Source organism: Dama dama, chromosome 2 (assembly GCF_033118175.1).
Source record: "Dama dama isolate Ldn47 chromosome 2, ASM3311817v1, whole genome shotgun sequence".
NCBI lineage: Eukaryota > Metazoa > Chordata > Mammalia > Artiodactyla > Cervidae > Dama > Dama dama.
In genome coordinates this window covers 22,036,196-22,057,120 of record NC_083682.1, presented here as the reverse complement: position 1 = coordinate 22,057,120, position 20,925 = coordinate 22,036,196, and the positions used below count along the sequence as shown (strand labels likewise).

The 20,925-nt window shown below is 50.6% G+C and overlaps 1 protein-coding gene across 5 annotated transcripts in view; it reads left to right on the top strand.

The window, feature by feature from the left end:
- Positions 1–20,925, top strand: part of PKNOX2 (PBX/knotted 1 homeobox 2) — a 290,935-nt gene that overhangs the window by 215,832 nt on the left and 54,178 nt on the right. For all 5 annotated transcript variants that reach the window (XM_061167264.1, XM_061167273.1, XM_061167283.1 and 2 more), the window contains one exon: positions 3,809–3,948. In XM_061167264.1, the coding sequence (XP_061023247.1) occupies positions 3,809–3,948 (140 nt within the window). The remainder of the gene's footprint in view (positions 1–3,808; positions 3,949–20,925) is intronic.

Genomic DNA, 20,925 nt, shown 5'->3' with positions numbered 1-20,925 from the left:
CAACTAGAGCCTCTTGGGATGCTGGCAATGACTGCTTTTGATTTACGCTTTCCTCTAGACCCCAGCAGGCCTTTCTGCCCCATTTTTCCCTGAAGTCCTGCCTAGAAATGGGAGGTCAGAGGAAAAGGAGCCCCTCCCCTCAGCCCTCACGCTCCTAGAAGCTCATCTGCATAGGGGCCACTTGTGGATTCCTTCAAGGACACAAGGAAATTCACCCTTAGAGGACCAAGCCGAGCAGAACACACCAGTCCACGTGTATTTTGCTCTTGAATGAGCCGTGCCTTGCTTTTTGCAAGATACATGTTCTGGAAATCTTGTGTTTAATAACTACAACCACCCTCCATGTGGGAAAAACTTTAGAGTTTCCAAAGCACTTTTACACACTGTAGGTCATTTAATGGGAGCCACGTGCCATCGCTGGGGGTGGGTAGTGATGGTATAAGCATCCTCATGGCATCCAAGCCTCTCACCGCTATTAATAGAAGGGGCTTCCGGACTTCCCTGATGGTCCAGGGGTTGGGAATCCGCCTGCCGATGCAGGGGATATGGGTTTAGTCTCTGGTCCAGGAAGATCCCGCATGCCGTGGGGCAACTAGGCCCGTGTGCCGTAACTACTGAAAGCCCAGGCAGCACAACTACTGAGTCCGCACCCTAGAGCCCATGCTCCGCAACAAGAGAAGCCACCGCAATGAGAAACCTTCACACAACTAGAGAGCTGCCCCTGCTAGCCACGACAAGAGAAAGCCCCCGCACAGCAAGACCCAGTGCAGCCAAAAATAAATACATAAATTTTTTTAAAAAGAAGGTGCTTTTTCAGATAGCACCTAAGCCAGCCCAGCCAGTTAGGGAGCTTCCACCATCTCCAGGTGAGTCTCTGCTTGGCCCCTGTGCCAGTGGAAGCAACTTCCTGGAGGCAGTGCCTCCCAGCCTTGGAGAGCTCAGAGGCTTGGAAACTTAACTATTTGGGTCGAGCCCAAATGTGCTTTATGTTTTGCAGGTTTGATGCATCGGTTGTAGTTTGACACTTTTGAGCACACAGTACAGAACTTACACAATCTAACCCCTGGTTCAGGGGTTCAAAGGGGTCTCACATGTCCCTCCTTCTCCTGCCCATTCCCCCTGATCTTTCTTAGCATTGCAGATGCCTGCAAATATTCCTCAGAATCCCTTCAGCAGCCTGGTCCACTCCCCGCTGAGTATACCTTCATGCACCCTCCCAGTTTAGTGTGCAGGGCTGGAAGCTCTGCATGAGCCACGCCTCTGCTCATGGGTCCTCACAGAGCATCAGTATAATGGTTTGTTTGTTTGACAGACATGTTACACTTTGGATAGACTGAGCCTGCTGTCAACTGAAGCATGCTGCTAAACCACATCTCCCCTGTTCTGTACTTATATTATTGATCTTTTTTTTTGGCCAAAGTGTTAGAAGTTTAAGTTCCAACTTATTAGATGAGAATTAATCTTATTAGAATTAGTACATTGCCAAAATCTGTAAAAATTGTTTGGATCCAGGTTTCATGTCACCCATAAATTTGTCAAGTGTTTTTTTCAGACCTCTTCTAAGTCACTGATTAAAATATTGAGGAAGAGGGTTGAGGAGAAAGAATGTAGCATTTCCCAGAAGCCTTTCTCCTACTGACATCTCTCCTTTCATTATCATCCTTTGGGTGTAGCTTCCTAATAATCCACACAGTTGTCCACCAGGCCATGTCTCCACGTTTTCCATGAGGAAATCACGGGAGGTCATTTACAGCATCTCTGTCTACTACATCCTCCTTCTCTTTAGCATGTTAAACCCAGTAAGTGGGCACTATTGTAGCAGGCATTCATCCTAGCCACCCCAGTGCCTAGTACCCAGTGGGGACTCAAAAAGTATTGGGAAAATAATCAGTTGCATTAGTGAGTGAAAAAAAATGATCCGAGTCAATGTGAAGTTTAGAAGTATTTAGCATTTCTGATTCCACCTTATTTCTGTATTTTGAAGATGAGAACAGCGTTTGTTTCTACTTTCTCCCTTGTTGTGCATGCTCAATCACCCAGTTGTGTCTGACTGTTTGTGGCCCCATAGACTGCAGCCCTAATACCCGTGAATCCTCAAAGGACACCGGTTTGCTTACAGATGAGAAAGTAGGAGCTTAGGAAAGCTGAGGGATTTGCTCTAAGTCAAAAAGCTATTAGCAGGAGACAGTAGGAGTCAAGTGTGGTACCTCGCTGGCCTCAAGGTACTGTGATGTTCTTGTCTAGCCTGTTTGCACTGAGTTTGAGAAAGCTCCCCCAGCTCAGCCAACAGAGACAAGACTATCTCTACCTAACAAAAAATGATGAGGAGACAATATATTTCTTTTATAGTCTCAATTTTATTTACCATCAGTCACTCATTCATTCAATAAATATTTGTTGAACATCAGTTAGTGCTAGGCTGTTCTAGGCCCTGCAAACGCAACTGTTAATCAGCCCTCTTTGAGCTTAAATTTGAGTTGGAGGTGGGAGAGAAAATAGCAAGTAGTGTAGTGTCTAGTCCAAGGGTTGTGAAATACAGGGTCATGATAAGGGCTGTGAAATGAGGCAGAGCCAGGGGAGAGAAAGGGGCAGAGGGACTCTATTTTACTCTGAAGATGTGGCATCTGACAGATCTAACGAAGAAGCTGAGACAGCGAGTGTTTGGGGGCCGCTGGCACCACCAATAATGAATTCATGGAAATACCATACTCTCTTTTAGAAAGCAGGGACCTAGATCATATGATGAGCTTTCCAGCTGTAAAACATCTGATTCTTTCAAGGTGTGTTCACTCTTTATTCCCTCATTCATCTTCTCAACACATACCAAGCATTCACTCTGTGCCAGTTGCGTGCTGGGGATGAAGGGGTGAACAAAGTGTTATCTCGAGAGGCAGACAAGGATGTCAAGTCCCAAGAGCAGAGGGGATGAGAGCTGTGAGGCACTGTGGATGGGCTGGAGGAAGGGAACAGTTGAGGCTTATCACCACACATGATGTTTCAGGGATCCATTTAATCAGAGAAAATAAAAGCATTAAGTTCTGTAATGATGGTTGCCAAAAAATTTAAAGCCATTTAATCATTTCTTCAAATGAGATCTTATACAGAAAGTCCAATATATTTTTAAAAGGTGCTCTGATTGACATAAACTTGGGACACCTTCCAAGGCATGTAACATAGGAGGAAAACCACTACTCTAAATATTCGTTAGCGTTGAGAACAGAAATCTGCTCATTGTCCACTAAAACCTGCTTATCTTCAAGTGCCCAGGTAAACCAAAATTTGCAGAACACTCAGTTATCAATCAAAACCATTAAAACAGTTACCTCTGGCTTACGTTAAATGGAATAAATCTTTGCCCAATTGAGAACTGACTCAGCTAATTTTTTCCTGCCCTCCAAAGTCATAGAATCAAACGCAGCACTGCTCAGTTCAGCCCAAGTGACTCGTAAGCGAAATTTAAAGGGCTCATCATTCAGTTTTTTTTTTTTTTTCCCCAGCTTCTGGGCAGAGGCCACCACCTTACTTTGCATTAAGAACTATGGCTTTTAAAGTGAGCTCACTTCAGCATCACTCGGTTTTGGATGGTCCAGAACTTTTCATTCTCCAGAACTTTCTGCGTTGAAGAAACGCCCTCTCTCTGCCCACGGTAGCACATGGACACATGGGTGCTCATTATAAGCTCACATTACTCTGTACACTTTCTCTTATCCACACACACAACACGGGATGAGGTAGACCTCACGGCTCCAGCCGGGGAACCAGTGGTCCTGGTCCACTAACCCACACCTCCTCTCTCTTGTCTCTGCAGATGACGGCGACCGCTCAAGCCCCCTCTAAGGCCCAGGCTGTCCACATCTCCACGCCCTCGGCTGCTGCCAGCACGCCCGTGCCCACCGCCCCCATTGACCCCCAGGCCCAGCTGGAGGCCGACAAGCGCGCTGTGTACAGGTAGGAGACACTCTGGCCAGACCACACTCAGAAGCCCCCAGGTAGCCTCAGGCCCAGCTCAGCCATGAGAGATGAGAGTGCTGGCCCGAGGGTGGGCTCATGGAAGCCAGTAGCCAGGGCTGTTCTCTCCCCGCTTCCCTCTGAAATCACCCCAGAGAGCCCTCAGCTGCCCATGCAGGGTGGGCTCCAGATTCCTGGAATCATCCAGGGAGGGAAATGCTGCCTGGGCTCTGTCTTCCAGGAGGGGCCCGGGGTCCCCCTCCAGCTGGGGAGATGAGTCCCGATGAGCATCAGAACGCCCCCACCCCCACCGCCACTCAGAGCTGCCTCAGGACCGTCCCGGCCCCAGTGCCCATTGTCACCTTCATTCCAACACGCACCATCCAGGACTCGGTCGTGAGCAAACTTGAGTCCACCTGAAAGCCGCTGGGAGGCTTGTTAGAACACGCATAGCTGGACTCTGTGCTCGGAAATGCTGAATCAGTAGGTCAAGCTGTAGGAAGAGGACATGAATTTTTAATAAGCATTCCAGGTGAATCTAATGCAGCTACCGCTTGGCCCATGCTGTGATTCACGGTCAACTTTGGTTTTCAGCAGTAGAGGTTGTACGTGATGGTAGAGGTTCTGACACCCTCCCCGAGAGGGGCCGTTTGCAGAGAGCAGGCCGCTTGTCTTGTTTTAGTCTGCATTAGCCCCTGGCACCCAGGGCTGGGCCCTGATTGTTGCAGAGGGTGGGAGGGGCTCAGGGACTTTCCGGCCTGTCTTATGTACGTGGGTGAGGTGAAGATGCGGTCCTCGGAAGGCAGATCTGATGAGGCCCTGGCAGGGATTTCAGTCATCACTTATCCATGGGGAGCCCACATCACTAAGAAAAGATGCCCAAGTATGGAGGCATCAGTACTGAGGTCAAACCCGTGTCGCATTCACTTGTGCGGGCACGTACGGCCATGAGCAGCAGCACCATTGACCTCCACTGGGCGAGCCCTGCAGTGCACGCTAAGACCACCCACACTCGGACCGGCCCACCCAGGGGGAATCGGAGGACTGAGTCCTTCCTCACCACCCCCCACCCCACTCCCTGTCCCCAGTCCTGACAGTGGCTGTATGGTGATGGTCGTAATTTTTGCTGTTATCATAATTATCCGTGGCTCTACCTGTACTCCCTCAGATGGGCTGAATGCCTTTAATGCCAACAGTTGGGAGTCCAGAGCAATGGGCCCTGATCCCTAGATCCTGACTCGAGGTTCTTACCAGGCCTGGATAACACAGTGCCTGCCCCCCAAGGACCACCCCCTACCCCCAGACACACACACACAGGCCAGGCCCAGCTCCTGTGCATAGAGACCTCTGCCTTGGGCTCTGAAGAATGCCTGGATCTGGTGTCACGGGGCCAGTCAGAGACCCTGAGAAGGACCCCAGCTCCCCTTCCCCCAAAACAGACCAGCAAGTACTCCTGTCCTCCCATCACCTTGGCTTTGAATCCTTGCTGTTACTAGTGCTGTGCTGGGCGCAGGGGAAAGAGGGTGAATGATAAAGGTAACGTGTGGGCTCTTGTCAGACTCTCTGAAAACGAGAACAAGAAACCAGCACGGAGTGGTCAGAGCTTTAACAGAGACAGCTTCAAGGGGGAGGCAGTATTCAAGCTTGATCTTGAAACCTGAGTAAGACTGCCTAGCAGGAGGAGAAATGGGAGGACTGGGGGCTTCCAGGCAGAGGAGAGCCTGGTGAGTTCCCAGCACGGCCGGGGGCCAGAACAGCTGGGTGTGGGGACCCCAGGCTGCACGGGGTCTATAAGTTCACCTGTGTGGTGGGCTTGTGCCTTGTGGGGAACAGAAGCAGGGACAGGAGAGTGACATGGCCTCTGAAATGCGATGGGGCACAGTCATCACACCTCATTTAGATAGTGATCGACATGCTCCAAGTGCGGTCCGGACTGGCAGCATCGCATCCCCTGGGAGCTGTTTGGAGACACTGACTCTCAGGCCTCGCTCGACCTCAGGATTCCTGTTCTGCTCTTTGATGAGATCCCGGGTGATTCACGTGCCTGCTGCAGATGGGTCCCCGACCCCTTCCCAGACTCCAGGGGGCAAGGGCATGTAGCGAGCACTGATCCTAGTCTAGAAAAACCCCCAATTACTGGTGTGTTGTAAAGCTTCTGGAAACCTAGACTTGAGTCCTCCCTCCTCCTGGTACTCATCTCAGCATCAGTTTCATGATAGAACCTAATCACTGGTTCAGCAAGAATAATGAGACAACTCGTGTCCGCACCCGGCTCCACATCTGGCACAAAGCAGACGGTTCTCTATGTCCCACCAATGGGACCCACATGCTCCATAACCCTTCCCAAGACCCCAGGGTCATGCACTACCCAGGCCCAGCCAGGAAGTGGGCTGCCTCCCACTGTCCATCATGGCATCACCTGATGGACGGAGGCCCAGATGGTCCTTCAACCAACACGTCTCACCTTTGCGGGGCAGGCCCCCTCACAGCCCATGGCATTTGCACAGTAATCTCTGCAACTGTCTGAAGGTGAAGAAGAAACCCGAAGCTGATGCCACCAAAGGACCAGCCAAACATGGCCGCCCAGCCTCTCAGGATGACGGAGCAGACGGACGTCAGCATCCTTGCCTGGTTCTTTCCTCTGCAGCCCTGCCTGCCCCAGGGCCCCAGGGTGTCTGTCTCCCACAACCACACCTCTCCCATTAGTGCCAGTCGCCCCCTCTATAGCCCTTGTTGGGGGCGGGGCAGGGAGGAGGAGGGGCCCCCGCCTCCTGCAGGGTCGGGTAATTCTAATTAGATTTGCCTGCCTGGGGCAGCCGGCCGCTCCAGAGCACATCAGGGAGTCGGCATTTCGTGTCAATAAATGTAACCAGACCCTTTCCACGGAGATTAGTGCCCGGCTCTGACTTTTGGGAGCCCCCTCCGAGGCCCTTCCCAGGTCCATAGAAGAATGGAGGTGTGGGGGAGGCCCCTCCCTGGCCAGGTCTTCCGGGTGGCGGGTGTCCGGAGACAGTGCCAGGAGAGGGAGGGAGCCCGTCAGTGCCCTGACGCTTTATTTGTGTATGAGGGTGTGTTAATGAAATGTACTGGTTCCTTCTGATGTGGAAGCTGGGTGTGTGTATGTGTGTGTGTGTGTGTGTGTGTGTGTGAGTGTGTGTGTGTGTGGCAGGGGAGAGGGGAGGCAGAGCCTGTCTTTAATTGGATCATACCAGAGCATCATCTGGGCTAATCAGCAAGGCAACCAGGAGCTCGGGCTCAGATTAATGATTGCAGTCTAATCCAAGCAGATCCCATGATTAGATGCACATCGCGGGTAATTGTGTTTGTGGCCCGTGAGCAATGCCGAGCCTGGGTCTGTGGAGGGGAGGCCCCGTGGAGTGGGGACCACAGGTTTGGACCCAGCTCAAAAATCTCCTTCCCCAGGCCCGCCTCACAAGAAGTTGAAATGTAGCTTGGACCACACCTCCCACCCCCTCCTCCAGTGTGGGCTGTGGGCTGGACGGTGTTAGGTGGTTGGGAACCTGGGGCTTGGCTTGCCAGCAACCACAGAGATGGGCCAAGAGGGTGAGGTTAATCCGGCCTTCACTCTCCCTCCTCCCCTGCAGTCTCCTTGGTTCCCCTTTGAAGTGAGTGGGTTCCCATGGAAACCATGATGTCCTGGGGAGCAGAAGAGTGGCAGGAGCTGGGCCCGGCCAGGTGCGGTGGGGAGGAGGGGGACTCTGCTAAGACCATTCTGCTAAGGCTGGGTTCCTGCCGCTTAGGCTGAAATCCTGTCTGAGGACCGGGGAAGAGGCCCGCCAGGCACAGCAGAAGTTACCTGCTAGTGACAGGAAGTGCTGGGCTAGAGGTAGGAACAGTGAGAGAAGAGTGGGGGCAATTCCACCACGAAAAATGCCAGGGAACTGAGTTGCGAATCAGATGGGCAGGGAGAGGGGGCTGCAGGGCCCTATATTTCTCCTTTGTGGCGTTACTCGCAACTGAATGGATTGTGTTAATATTAGTTCTGTTTCCACTGCTAGATCGTTACCTCCGTGAAGACAGGGTCTATGTGTTTTCATTGATTTATCCCCAGTGCCTCACACAGCACCTTAGAGCCTGCAGCCTGGACGAACGTGTACTAAATCAGAGCTGGTTGAGTGGATTCCTTAAACAGGCGAGGAAGGACTGGACATATTTCAGGGTTCTAGGTTGGGGTGCTGGCAAACTGGTCCTGGGGGAAGAGGGACCGGGAGAGCCCTCACTGTAACGTCCATCAGTCTCCATGGCGTGACTGCATCCACCACGGCCCTTTTCAAGCTACGGTGTGAGGGTGCATGACATAGCTGGGAAGAGAAGCATGCAGATGGCTCCCACCAGCCTCAAGTACAAACCCCACACAGGAGCCAAGTTACAGGTACCCAGTTTTACCAGCTCCTTAATAACTGATTGTACGGGATGGATTAGCCACAGTTCTGCACTCCTAGGTCCTATCTGGTCCACTCCTCAGTTTCAAATCTGAAATGGTCTCTCTTAACAAATTAATCCTTAGAACAAGACCTAGCAGAGAATGAATGCTTTCTGTGTGTGTGTGTGTGTTAAATCGCTTCAGTCGTCTCCGACTCTTTGCAATCATATGGACTTTAGCCCACCAGGCTCCTCCGTCCATGGGATTCTCCAGGCAAGAATACTGGAGTGGGTTGCCATTTCCTCCTGCAGGGGATCTTCCAGACCCAGGGATCGAACCTGTATCTCTAATGTCTCCTACATTGGCAGGCAGGTTCTTTACCTCTGGCACCACGTGGGAAGTCCTGGAATGCCTTCTAAGTGTCTGCAATTGTGATCTTTCCCCTCAACCCCAACGCAGTGAGTCTTCTCCTTCATAGAGTCTATCCAGCTCCATCCAGCTCTCAGCATCTGCTTGAGCAAAGCCCCAACTTTCCCATATTCCCCAAGGAGATTCCGAACATTTCCTGGTCTCTCCGTTAATGAGCTCCTTTGCTGCAGCTCCAGAAAGCTGTCATCAAGACCAGTCTTCTGCCTCCTCTTGAGCATCTCAGCCATCAGTCTCGGCCTGTCCATGTAGTGTTTTTCGTTCTTCCTGTCTGTCTCATCTCTCTGTAAACCACGCTCAGAGTTTCTGCCCATGTGGGACCTTGCCCTAGACAACTCATGCTGAAGTCCACTTCTAGTGCAGTGAAAGCAATACTCATTCCTAAAGCCTTGTTTGTAATCCTTTTGTCCTGTCACACGCAGACTAGATCACTCTAGACTCCACTCTTGTTTAGGGAAAGATCAGAATAGGGCAGTGGGCAGGTCATTCCCTTCAGACTGTCCCTTGAAAGGTCACTGAAGTTCAGGGTTGGTCCTGATGGTCCTGTAGCTAGAGGGGCAAAGGTCATAGAACAACCATGCTGGGTGGCAGGACGAGCTCTAGAAATGGATGTAGTGGTAATTAATTTGGTCAGCTTGCGCAAGTTAGTTTCTCTGAGCCTGTTTTCTCAGCCATAAAAAAGGACATGGTCATAACTAGACTAAAATGAGATGATGTTATGATATACACAGATCAGTGTTGGCTGCATGGGATGGAGGGAAGGTGGGTTGTTTCTTTTTTTAACGGTGAAGCTACTTCTTTTTAAAATATTTTTTATTATTTATTTTTGCTGCGCTGGGTCTTTGTTGCTGGGCACGGACTTTCTCTAGTTGCAGCTATATTTTCGGCACTTGGGCTTCTCATCACAGTGGTTCCTCTTGTTGCAGAGCATGGGCTCGAGGCGTGCAGGCTCAGGAGTTGTGGCTCATGGCCTTAGTTGCTCCTTGGCATGTGGGATCTTCCAGGACCAGGGATTGAACTTGTGTCCCCTGCATTGGCAGGCAGACTCTTAACTGCTGGACCACCAGGGAAGTCCCAAGAGGGGGTGTTTTAAACAGAGGGGCCAGCATGGTTCCCTTGGCCCTTTCAGTACATGAGACATCTTGTGTGTTTAGGGAGGTGAAATGCAGGCATCAGAACAGGGCCTGGGGACCTCAATTGCCTGGGTTTCCATTCTGTCTCCACCACTGGCCTCTAAACCTTTCTGGGCCTTTCCTCATGTGTAAAATGGGACTGAAAATAGTGCCCTCTCCTCATTAGGCTGGTCATGAGGATTAGGTGAGATAATACCATAAAGTGCTGGAAGTGCGCTGCAGGCATTAGCTGCTATTAGATGTTTGAGGAAATGAAACAGGGGTTGGTAGGGCTAGAAGGTGACTGCTGAGAGGCGAGACAGCAAGAGGCAAGGCAGGAAAGAGCTCCCAGTTGAGAGATGTTCGCACCGCAATTTGGTTAAACATTTATTGAGCTCCGCCATGTGTAAGCATCGTGTCAAGTTCCAAGAGGGATTCTGAATTAGAATAGATCGGTCCAGGGAGTGGGAGGAAAATAGGCGTAGGAAGTAGCTAGAGTATAAACTTGGCACATGGTACGGGCTAGAAAAAGTATTTGTGGAATTGACTGCAAGGCCCCTGGCCCATGGTGCAGTGTGGGAGTGTTGGACTGCTTTCCCAAGGGAGATGAAGCCCAAGGGAAATGGTAGACAAGAGGCCTCTCCTGGGACTGGGTCTGTGATGGGATGAGAGGAGCCCCCCAGGGCTTGAGGCTGGGCAGGGGGGCTGGCTGCCGTGTGACCGTCCTCTTCAGCAGCTGCCTGGCCAGGACCCTGGGAACTGGCACTTCCCGCTGAAGTGTCTTTGAGGGAACTCTTCCACCTCGTGACCAAAGGGTGTTTCGTCTCCAGGGTGTTGACCCTGGGGCTTAACCCTGTGCCTTCCCTGGCAGAAGGCTGGGTCATTCCTGGAATGTGCTGGGTGAGGTGGCCTGAGGATGGAGGGGGGTAGAAGTTCAGCCATTCCAAACCAAAGAGTCAGGACCAGATGCTTCCGGACGAGTTGCTGGGAGCAGATGTTCCAGGCGGGGTTTTATGGGCTGGGGCTCTAGCAGACACTCCTTGCTTTTGGAAGCAGTTGGATTCACTGGCATCCGAGAAAACATCTCAGCTGTTGACTGCAGTCAGGGGAGTGATCCTGCCGGAGCCGTAAGCTGAAAGTCAAACCTCGCTCAGTTCTCCCCCAGGCGCCAGGCATTGCCTGCTCCCTGCCCTTCCTGCCAGCATCTTGAAGGCCCCCGCCCCGAGCCCAGCCTCCGCACATGCTGCTGGCAGGCACAGGGACGCCGGCTGCCTGGCCCCGGGAGCAGGTGTGTTCAGAGGCAGCAGCTCTGGCTGCTTCCACAGCTCACCACCTGGACTAGGTAGAGTTGAGAAGTCCAGATACTCCCCGAGACCAGGCACATGGATGAGAGCTCCAGAAGCCCCGAATCCCAGTGACATATTCTCACAAGGTTTTGTTAGGATTAAACGAGATAACCAATGCTCAGAGCTGACAGTGCTTGGCACAGGCAAGGCTCCCAATGAATGGTGGCCACAGTTGTGAGTAGTGACTGTGGATCAGGCCCCCTTCAGTGACTGGGCCTCCTGCTGGTGCAAATGGGGTGGGATGGCAGCCAGCAAGCTGGGGATTTGAGGGCTCGTGTGGCCCATGGCTTCTTACCAGGGATGGACTAAGCTAATATAACCCTTCCTTTTTAAAAAAAAAAAATTGTGTATTCATTTATTTTTGGCTGCTCTGTGTATAAGTTCCTGTGTGTGGGCTTTTCTCTAGTTTTGGTGAGCGGGGGCTACTCTCTGATTGTGGTGCACAGGCTTCTCATCGTGGGGGCTTCTCTTATTGCAGAGCACGGGTTCTAGGCATGCAGGCTTAATTGCTGTGCAGCATGTGGGATCTTCCTGGACCAGGGCCCAAACCCTTGTCCCCTGCACTGGCAGGCGGGTTCTTAACTTCTGGACTGCCAGGGAAGTCCCTAGCCCTTCTTTTAACTAAGCCCCACTTTCTGATTTTCCCAAGCCACTGGACCATTTTGCGGTCAAGTGAAAAGAACATAAGGCTAAGACTTCAGACTAAGTTCTGACTCTACCACTGAGCAACCCATTTAACCTCTTCAGATAAGCTTCCCTACTCCATAGAGTAGGCATCAAATGAGAAAATGAAAGATCTATAAAAATGTCAAAGCCTTCTTCAACACACAAAAGTATTACTATGGGAAAAGGTTCTTTTGGGAACTCATTTGATGAGGCACCCTTGTGCTGCAAAGGTCCTAATGCTCAAAGGGTAAGTCTGACAGCACAGTTCTGTGACCCTAGAACACACAAGACTCAAGGACAGTAGAGAAAAAAGGGGAGGACGATGAAATGATTCTAATAATGGTTCAAAAATGGTACCTGGGAGAGGGGAGAAAGCACGTAGTTTAGGGTTTGGATCAGTTCAGTTCAGTCGCTCAGTCGTGTCCGACTCTTTGCGACCCCATGAATTGCAGCACGCCAGGTCTCCCTGTCCATCACAAACTCCCGGAGTTTACTCAAACTCATTCTCATCAAGTCAGTGATGCCATCCAGCAATCTCATCCTCTGTCGTCCCCTTCTCCTCCTGCCCCCAATCCTTCCAAGCATCAGGGTCTTTTCCAATGAGTCAACTCTTCGCATGAGGTGGCCAAAGTACTGGAGTTTCAGCTTCAGCATCAGCCCTTCCAATGAACACCCAGGACTGATCTCCTTTAGGATGGACTGGTTGGATCTCCTTGTAGCCCAAGGGACTCTCAAGAGTCTTCTCCAACACCACAGTTCAAAAGCATCAATTTTTCAGTGCTCAGCTTTCCTCACAGTCCAACTCTCACAACCATACATGACCACTGGAAAACCATAGCCTTGACCAGACAGACCTTTGTTGGCAAAGTAATGTCTCTGCTTTTTAATATGCTATCTAGGTTGGTCACAACTTTCCTTCCAAGGAGTAAGCGTCTTTTAATTTCATGGCTGCAGTCACCATCTGCAGTGATTTTGGAGTCCAGAAAAATAAAGTCTGACACGGTTTCCACTGTCTCCCCATCTATTTCCCATGAGGTGATGGGACCGGATGCCATGATCTTAGTTTTCTGAATGTTGAGCTTTAAGCCAACTTTTTTCACTCTCCTCTTTCACTTTCATCAAGAGGCTTTTTAGTTCCTCTTCACTTTCTGCCATAAGGGTGGTGTCATCTGCATATCTGAGATTTAAATCCCAACTCAATCACTTATTAGCCTGATGATGTAATTATTTAACCACATGGCACCTCAGTTTGCAAATCAGTAAAGTGGGAATAATAAAAAAGAATTGAATGTTTCAGTGCAATAAGCACATGCAATGTGACTTACCAATTGCCATCAAATGTGCATGGGTGTATCACTACCAGTGACCAAAGCAAATAGAGTTCCCCTTCCCACAGCATCTCTTTCCTCAGGGCTTTTTTGCTGGGGACTGGTTGAATCTCTGGAGACTTGGATAGAAGTTGCCTCTTAGTAGCTGCCTAACTGTGGGAAAGATACTTCTATTTTTTTCTCTTCCTGAGTTTCCTCCCCTTAAAATGAAGGGGCTGAACATGAAAAAGGAGATAACAAGGATTAATAATAGTAAGGATTGGAGAAAAGGGAATCCTTATTTATGAACTGTTGTTGGGATTGTAGATTGGCATAGCCACTATAGAAAATAGTATGGAGGGTCCTCAAAAAAATTAAAAGTAGAATGACCATAAGATCCAGTAATCCCACTTTGGGGATCCAAAGAAAATGAAAACACTAACTTGAGAAGATATCTGCACCCCCCACCAGGTTCAGAGCAGCATTGTTTATAATAGACAAGGCACAGAAATAACCAAGGAATCCAGTGATGGATGAGTGGGTAAAGCAGTTGTGGCATATATACACACAATGGGATATTATTCAGTCATTTAAAAAAGAACAACAACAAGAAGGAAATTCTGCCATTTGTGATAACATGGAGGGATCTTGAAGGCATTATGCTAAGTAAAATACTTCACCAAGGAGGACAAATCCTGTGTGATCTCACTTATATGTGAAAACCAAAAAATAAATAAAAAATAGCTTAGAGCAAAAGAGATCAGATTAGTTGTTACCAGAGGCGGAAAGTAGAGGTAGGGGGAAATCCTGGAGGGTAGCTGAAAGGCACAAACTTCCATTTATTAAAATAAATAAGTACTAACGATGTAACATGGGACTTCCCAGGTGGCGCAGTGTTAAAGAATCCCGCTGCCAATGCAGGAGACACAAGAGACGTGGGTTCAATCCCTGGGTCAGGAGAATCCCCTGGAGGAGGAAATGGCAGCCCACTCCAGTATTCTTGCCTGGGAAATCCCATGGACAGAGGAGCCTGGCGGGCTACACTCCGTGGGGTCGCAAGGAGTCCGACACGACTGAGCACGCACACAGCAACTATGAGGGATGTGATGTACAACACCATGACTATGGGTAACACTGCTGTATCATATGCAGCGAGGTTAGGAGAGTAAATTCTAAGAGTTCTCATCACCAGGAGAAATGTTTTCCCTTTTCTCTTTTTATCTATCTGAGAAGATGTGTGTGAGCTGAACCTATTGTGATGATCATTTCACAATCTGTATAAATCAAACCATCATGCTGTATAGCTTAAGTTTATACAGTGATACAGTCGGTTATTTCTCAATAAAATGGGTGGGGGGACAGGTGCCGGGAATGAAGGGACTGTGACATCAGATCCTAACAGGTTTCAAGTTTTAGGTTCTTTGTATTCTTGCCCTTGTAGACTAGCCTTAACAATTTGTGGAGATTTCACTTTTTTTTTTTTTTTTTTTTACTGTGTCAGGAGGGAGGAGTGTGTGTGTGTGTGTGTGTGTGTGTGTATGTGTGTGTGTGTGAAGGGTTGGAGACACAGCAGACTCTGGCCTGCCCCGGGCCCCACCCTCTGCAGGGACGGACCTGTTCGCCCACCTGCGGGGAGGAGAGCTGGTTGGAGCCCAGGAACCCAGCAGATGCAATTCCAATTTAGCAACACGAAGAAGTCCTCTCCAAGGCAACACAGGCGAACACACCGCCCACTGGGCAGCACTAAAAATACACCCGCATGGTTTCCACGTCACACCTGAAGTAAAAATACATCCGACCGGGAGCTGCTGGCTTGGTCTCCCCCACCCCGCTCTGCTCTCTCCATCTGGTCCTTCGAGGGGAAGAGAGGGGAGGAGAGGAGGCAGGCTGGCTAAGCTCTTCCTTCACACTGGCTCCTCTGCCTCCGGGACCCTGGCAGCCCCCACCCCGCGCACCCCGCCGGCAGAGCCCAGAGGAGGCGGGTCCCTTTGTAGCAGCTAGAAACTGCCAGATGGCCGTAGCTGGTCTGGGTAGCTCAGAGGAGTGAGTGGATTCTGAGCCCAAAGAGCACTTTAGGCTTGTGTCTCAGAACCCCCACTTGCTGCCCGTGGTCACTTCATTCATTCATTCGTCCCCATGCATTGATTCATCAAAGATTTATCCACCTTCTGCTGTGTGCCAGGCAGTGTGCTTGACCCTGGAGAATTCAGAGAGAAAACGAGATTGTAGATCAGAGGAGCTCCCCATGGAGTGAGGAAGAAGGCTGAGCACAAACAACTGTAGTCAGTCGAGTTTAACAATCATCCTAAGGGAAAGAAAAATAAATGCTTACCAGCAGTGTTTTTTGGTTTAAAAAGAGGGTTTCGAGTTCTGATGAGTTACACTTTGCCTCTCCTCCTCCTCCTCTTTCTCTGCCTCTATTTGAATTGACACGTGGGCTTGTTTCCCTGCCAAATGAGTCAGTGGAGATGGAATTATACATTTATTGGAGTGGATAGCATCAACGTTGCTCTGAATTAAAAAAAGGTGCCCCCACGCCATTCCAGGGAAGTGGAACAAGCGTTAATTGACAGCTTCCTAAGTGCCAGCCACTCTGCACTATCCTACCTTTTCTCCTTGCAAAAACCTCTGTGGTAGGTGGTATCATCCCCCTTCTATAAAAGAGGAAACTGAGGCTCAGAGACATTCAGTCACTTGCCCCAGAGTCATACAGTTAATTATCCATCTCCAGAGATTGTGCTGGTTTCAGACCACCCAGCCCACTGAATTTGTGAGGTCAAAGTAGAACTCCCACCCCCAAGCACGACTCCTCTGGCGACTCAGAGGAGGCAATGACTTCTCTTGCCGGAGAGACCAGTCGGGTAGCCTTGGTACTAGGGCTGGCACTCTGAGCTAGGCTACTAGGAGAGACCTAGGCACAGGCATTTCAGGTGGAAGGATCAGCAGGGGCACAAACAGCCTGCTTTGCCTGAGCTGGTGAAGGGCGTGATACAAGTACAGGGGGCCGGGGGCCACCTGCTATCTGTCCAACCACCGCGTATTCCTCTGAGTCTTCAGTTAGTGCTGAAAAGAAACCGAGGCCACGCCTCATCTAATGATGCTGACTCTATTTCATCAACATCCAGGAGCGATGTCTCTCTACTTCTCAGACTGACTGCTGGTAATGGGCCTTCTGGCTGTGAAAGGGAAAGGGGCGGGGCCCGGGAAAGGGGCGGGCCCTCCGGCAAAGTGGCTCCAGGATATTGACTCTGATTCTGTGGTCTCAGCGACCTCTGACATGGGGCACTAGAAATAAAAGGTCACAACGTCAGCCCCTGGGTAGAGTTTCCAGGGTGGTGGGCCTTCGGCAGCTTGAGACCCCCACTGTGTGGGAGACTAGCTTGGGTGGCTGGTGAGCCGGTCATGTCACTGCTTGCCCTCCTTCACCCCACCTCTCTGGCCAGTGACTCATGTCCTCTGCAGAGGTCTGACCCTGACCAGGCTCTAGTCCCGCTGCATCATCTCTATAAGCCTCCACATTTCGGGACTCCCCCAGCGGTCCAGTAGCTAAGACTCTGAGCTCCCAATGCAGGGGCTCAAGGTTCAATCCCTGATTGGGGAATTAGATCCCATTTACCATAACTAAAGATCCCGAATGCCGCAGCAAAGACCCAGTGCAGCCAAATAAATAAACAAATATTTTTTAGAAAATAAAAAAATAGAATAAAAATAAAAACCTCCACCTGGAAATTTTTCCTCTCCTGCTCTACATTGCCTCCTCTAGACCCTCCAGTCTCAGGAGGTGCCTGGGGGGCTCTGACATCCCGCCCCATCCCCGTCGGAGGCGGCAGCCGAGGCTCTGGGAGGGCGAGCGCTGAGACCGGGCTGTGAAGGAGCTGCAGGACAGGCCTGGGGGCTCCAAGGTCGGTGACAGGGAGTGGACAGCCCGGCAGGCTGCCGCACACATGGCTGGACCCATAATTGAGGTCTGCAGTTCTGGCCAAGGTCACAAGGGGAGGGATGGCTGAGAGGCTCAGAAGTGACGGAGTGGCATGACTGTGAATCACAAAGTTTATCACCCAGAAAGGGAGCTCAATGCTAATGTCTGCCCCTGCATGTGACCATCATCTCCCCTCCCCCAGCCTATGGGGCTCTGTTTCTCTCTACCTATCTGTTCTCGGTCTCTTGTGCTCTTTGCATTGTAGCCTCTGTAAAGCACTATTCAAAAAACTTTTTAAACTGAAGCATAGTTGACTTACAATGTTGTGTTAGTTTCAGCTGTACAGCATAATGATTAAGTTTTACATATATATTCTTTTTCAGATTCTTTCCTCTTATAGGTTATTACAAAATATTGAGTATAGTTCCCCATGCTGCCCTGTAGGTCCCTGTTGGTTATCTACTGAAGCTCTGTATTTTTGCATTCTTTCTTTTCCTATCTCTGCTTCTCTGTTTATGGTCCTCTGAGTAAGAAAGAAATGTTAAAAAAAAAAAGAACTTTTAAAAATCCAGGTTGTCCAAGGAGGAAGGAAGGGAAGCAGAAAAAGGTCTATTTGTCTTTCCTTGAGTCCTTTAGCAAAAGGCAATGAACTTCAGCCTTAGAAGGGAACTTTCAGTTAGATGTGAGTGTAAAAATTACCAAGGAGGTTGGGGTCTCCATCCCAAAAGGTCTTTGGAAATATTAGTGAGATCTATCAGGCCATCTACATTATGAACATCTGTCTTGAGACAGGAAGGAATAAAATGCACAGCTGCCCAAGGATGCGCTCAGAAGATTCATCAGAAATGTGTGTCCAGTGCTGGGGAGTGGGGGGAGGACCTGGATCACTTTGCTCTTAAGAAAATCTGGGGCTTTGCCGAGGGGGTCTCGGCCTCTCTGCTGCTGGAGAGAGGGTCACATTCCATTCTGCAAAGGACTCAGCCAAGATCCTGCCCAGTTTATGGCAGGTGGGGTGTCCCCCAGGGGCAACCCCACACATCCTGGCCACAAACTGGGCATTCTAGGCTGGCGAATTTGGGCGATATAGAAAAAACAAGAAGGCAGAAATGTCAGAAGTAATTAAACCAAATGATGGCTTAAACCCCTGTAGAAATCAACACATCCGGTTTAATCACCTTCTTAAGCTAGCACAAGACTGAGGGTCTGTGGAGAGGGGTTATTTCTTTGGATCGTTAACAAAAAGTGCGTATCTTGAGCTTCCTTTTGGTTCAGATCCTCCTGGGGAGAGGTCTGATGTGGGTGGAGGTGGGTTGGGGGTGGGAGGTAGGGTGAGGACTCAGAAAAGAGAAAAGAAATAATAAAATCTTATTTGAGATCATCTCTCGTCCCCTGTGACTGGCTCTGTCGGCACTCGGGGCGTCCCGCCCTCCCGGCACCCAGGCAGAGGCACTGCTGAATGTGCTAAATCAGGCCATTAGAGAAATTCATTTCTCTTTATTAGTCTGTGTCAAATCCTTTTTATTAGTGGCTGGAAACGACCTCTCTTCTGCAGTAAAATGTCATGCCGGTTCACTCCTTTTATTTGTTCTGCACCGACGAGGCTCAAACTCTCCCTGAATTAGTGCGGTGAGATTTATTTCCTCCAAATTTTGAACGGCTTAAGAGAGATTGGGGTGGAGGGGGCGGCCAGGCGGGAGGCAACTCGGGGAGAAGAGTGGAGAGGGATCAGGGAGGGGGAAGGTGAGCTCTTCTGGAGGTCAGGTGTCCTCGGCTCTTTGGAAAGAAAGCCTAATGGCCATCTTTCACATCTTGATCGTCAGCATCTGGGCACTGGAGACCAAGTCTCCACGTTTCTGCTGCCAGCCTCTCAAGGGTACTGATCCACAGTGGGCGAGATCTGGACAGTGGGAAGTGAAACTCCTTAAAACTCATTTTCTAGTTGGAGAGGGTGAAGCTCAGGGAATGTCAAGAATGGCAGCATCAGTATCCCACCCATAACTGGAAATCCCCCTTCCCCATCCCATGCCTGGATCAGATTGGCCATTCGTGTCCTGGGTGGCTAATGTGTCCAGCTCCCACGGTCTCTGCCCTAGCCACTGTGTCCTCCACACCAGGGCCAAAATAAGGCTACTGGAAAGGACTCCTGGAGGGTGGCTTCTAGCCTCTTCCCCAACTTTATGGGGTGACATTGGAGGGTAACTTAGAGATAGAAATCAATGCTTAGGCAGGTGTAGGATGGGCCACTGGGAAAGGGGCTGTGGAGTGGGCTGGGAACAGCCTTCAAGACGCCCATAGCATCAGTGCAGCCATGGAACAAACAGCTGAGTCATTGGGAAACTGAGCTTGCTTCTTGGGGCCCAGAGTGTCTCAGCAGCCCCCACACTTGGGGTTAGCAGGTAGCCATCCGGGTGATGGAAATATCCAGATGGATAAGCAGAGGAGCCACAGGCAGCCCCACCAACCCTGCCCGGGGGTCATGTGAGAAGCTGTGGGTTAGCACAGGTGTCATCCAAGCTCCTAGGCTCAGGGATCCTGGCAACAGGGTGGGTGTTCCACCCAGAGGTGGGAGGGTGGGATATGAAGGGAGGATTTGGGAGCTGAAAGTGCTGCTCAGGCCAGGAGGGGCTGGGGAGAGGGGCCATGGCAGCCACCAGGAAGCCTGCTCTGGGCTCCACGGTGCTCACTTCACTTGCAGGACCAGGATGGAAAGCAGGTTTTCTTCTACTGAGACTTTACAGAAGTCATAGAAAACACTTCCGGGTATGCCTTCATCTCTCTCCCTCTCTCTCTCACACACACACACACAAACACACCCCACAGCAGGGAGATCTGACCCCTCCTGGTGAGAGGTTTGTAAGATGGAACAGTGCTAGAGCTCTGCCTTGAAGGTGCACACTGTCCCCCAGTGGAAGGGACAGAGCTTCCACCCCAGTCCCTGAAAGCCCACTTCACTGCGAGCCCTGTGATCTGCAAGTTCACCTCTTGGACTTCATCTCCTTCCATTCGCCTACCTTACTCTAGCCACACACAAGCCTGGACTTTGTTCCAGACACACGCCACACTCATTTCTATCCCACGTGCTTTGGTCCTCTCTTGCTTGGAACGCCCCTCCCTCAGACCTTTGCCTGAGTGCCTCTTCATCGTTGGAGGCTTCACCCAAATGCCACATCCTCAGAGAGGCCCTCCCTGACCACGCTCCTCTCCGAAGGGGCCAGGACAGCGGCCAAGGAGCCCGCCTCCTGCCCCCACCCCAGCCCCAAGGCTGGTGGCTGGGAGATGTAGCCACCAGCAGCTCCCTCTTCCCCACCCCACATGCCACACTTACTGTGTACACAGAACACACAATGTTCGCACACACACTGCATACAAATAACATGTAGCACACACACACATATTGCATATAATACAGGATACATGCACAGTGTATTCACAGCACACGATCCCTGCACCCCAGCTTCATGCACACAACACATATGTGCATAGTCCCTCAGAGACATAACACCATGTGTGCACACAAATAAAAGTGCCCAGGACAGTCCACTGACACACCACTCACACTTGCTCTTGCTGACAGCCTACATTCAACCCAGGTGCACATGCATGCACAGACACCCACACCCACCCACACACATACACACACACACACACACACACACACACACACCCCATCCCCTCTCCTTCCAGCAGCTGCCCACCCTCCCTCCAACCCGTGAGAAAGGAACGTGCAGTGACCAGCGGCTGCCGTGGGGATGGGGGGGCGGGCTGCACCCCCACCACCTGGCACGATGCTGCGGATTATTAGTTCCTGGTAATTTAG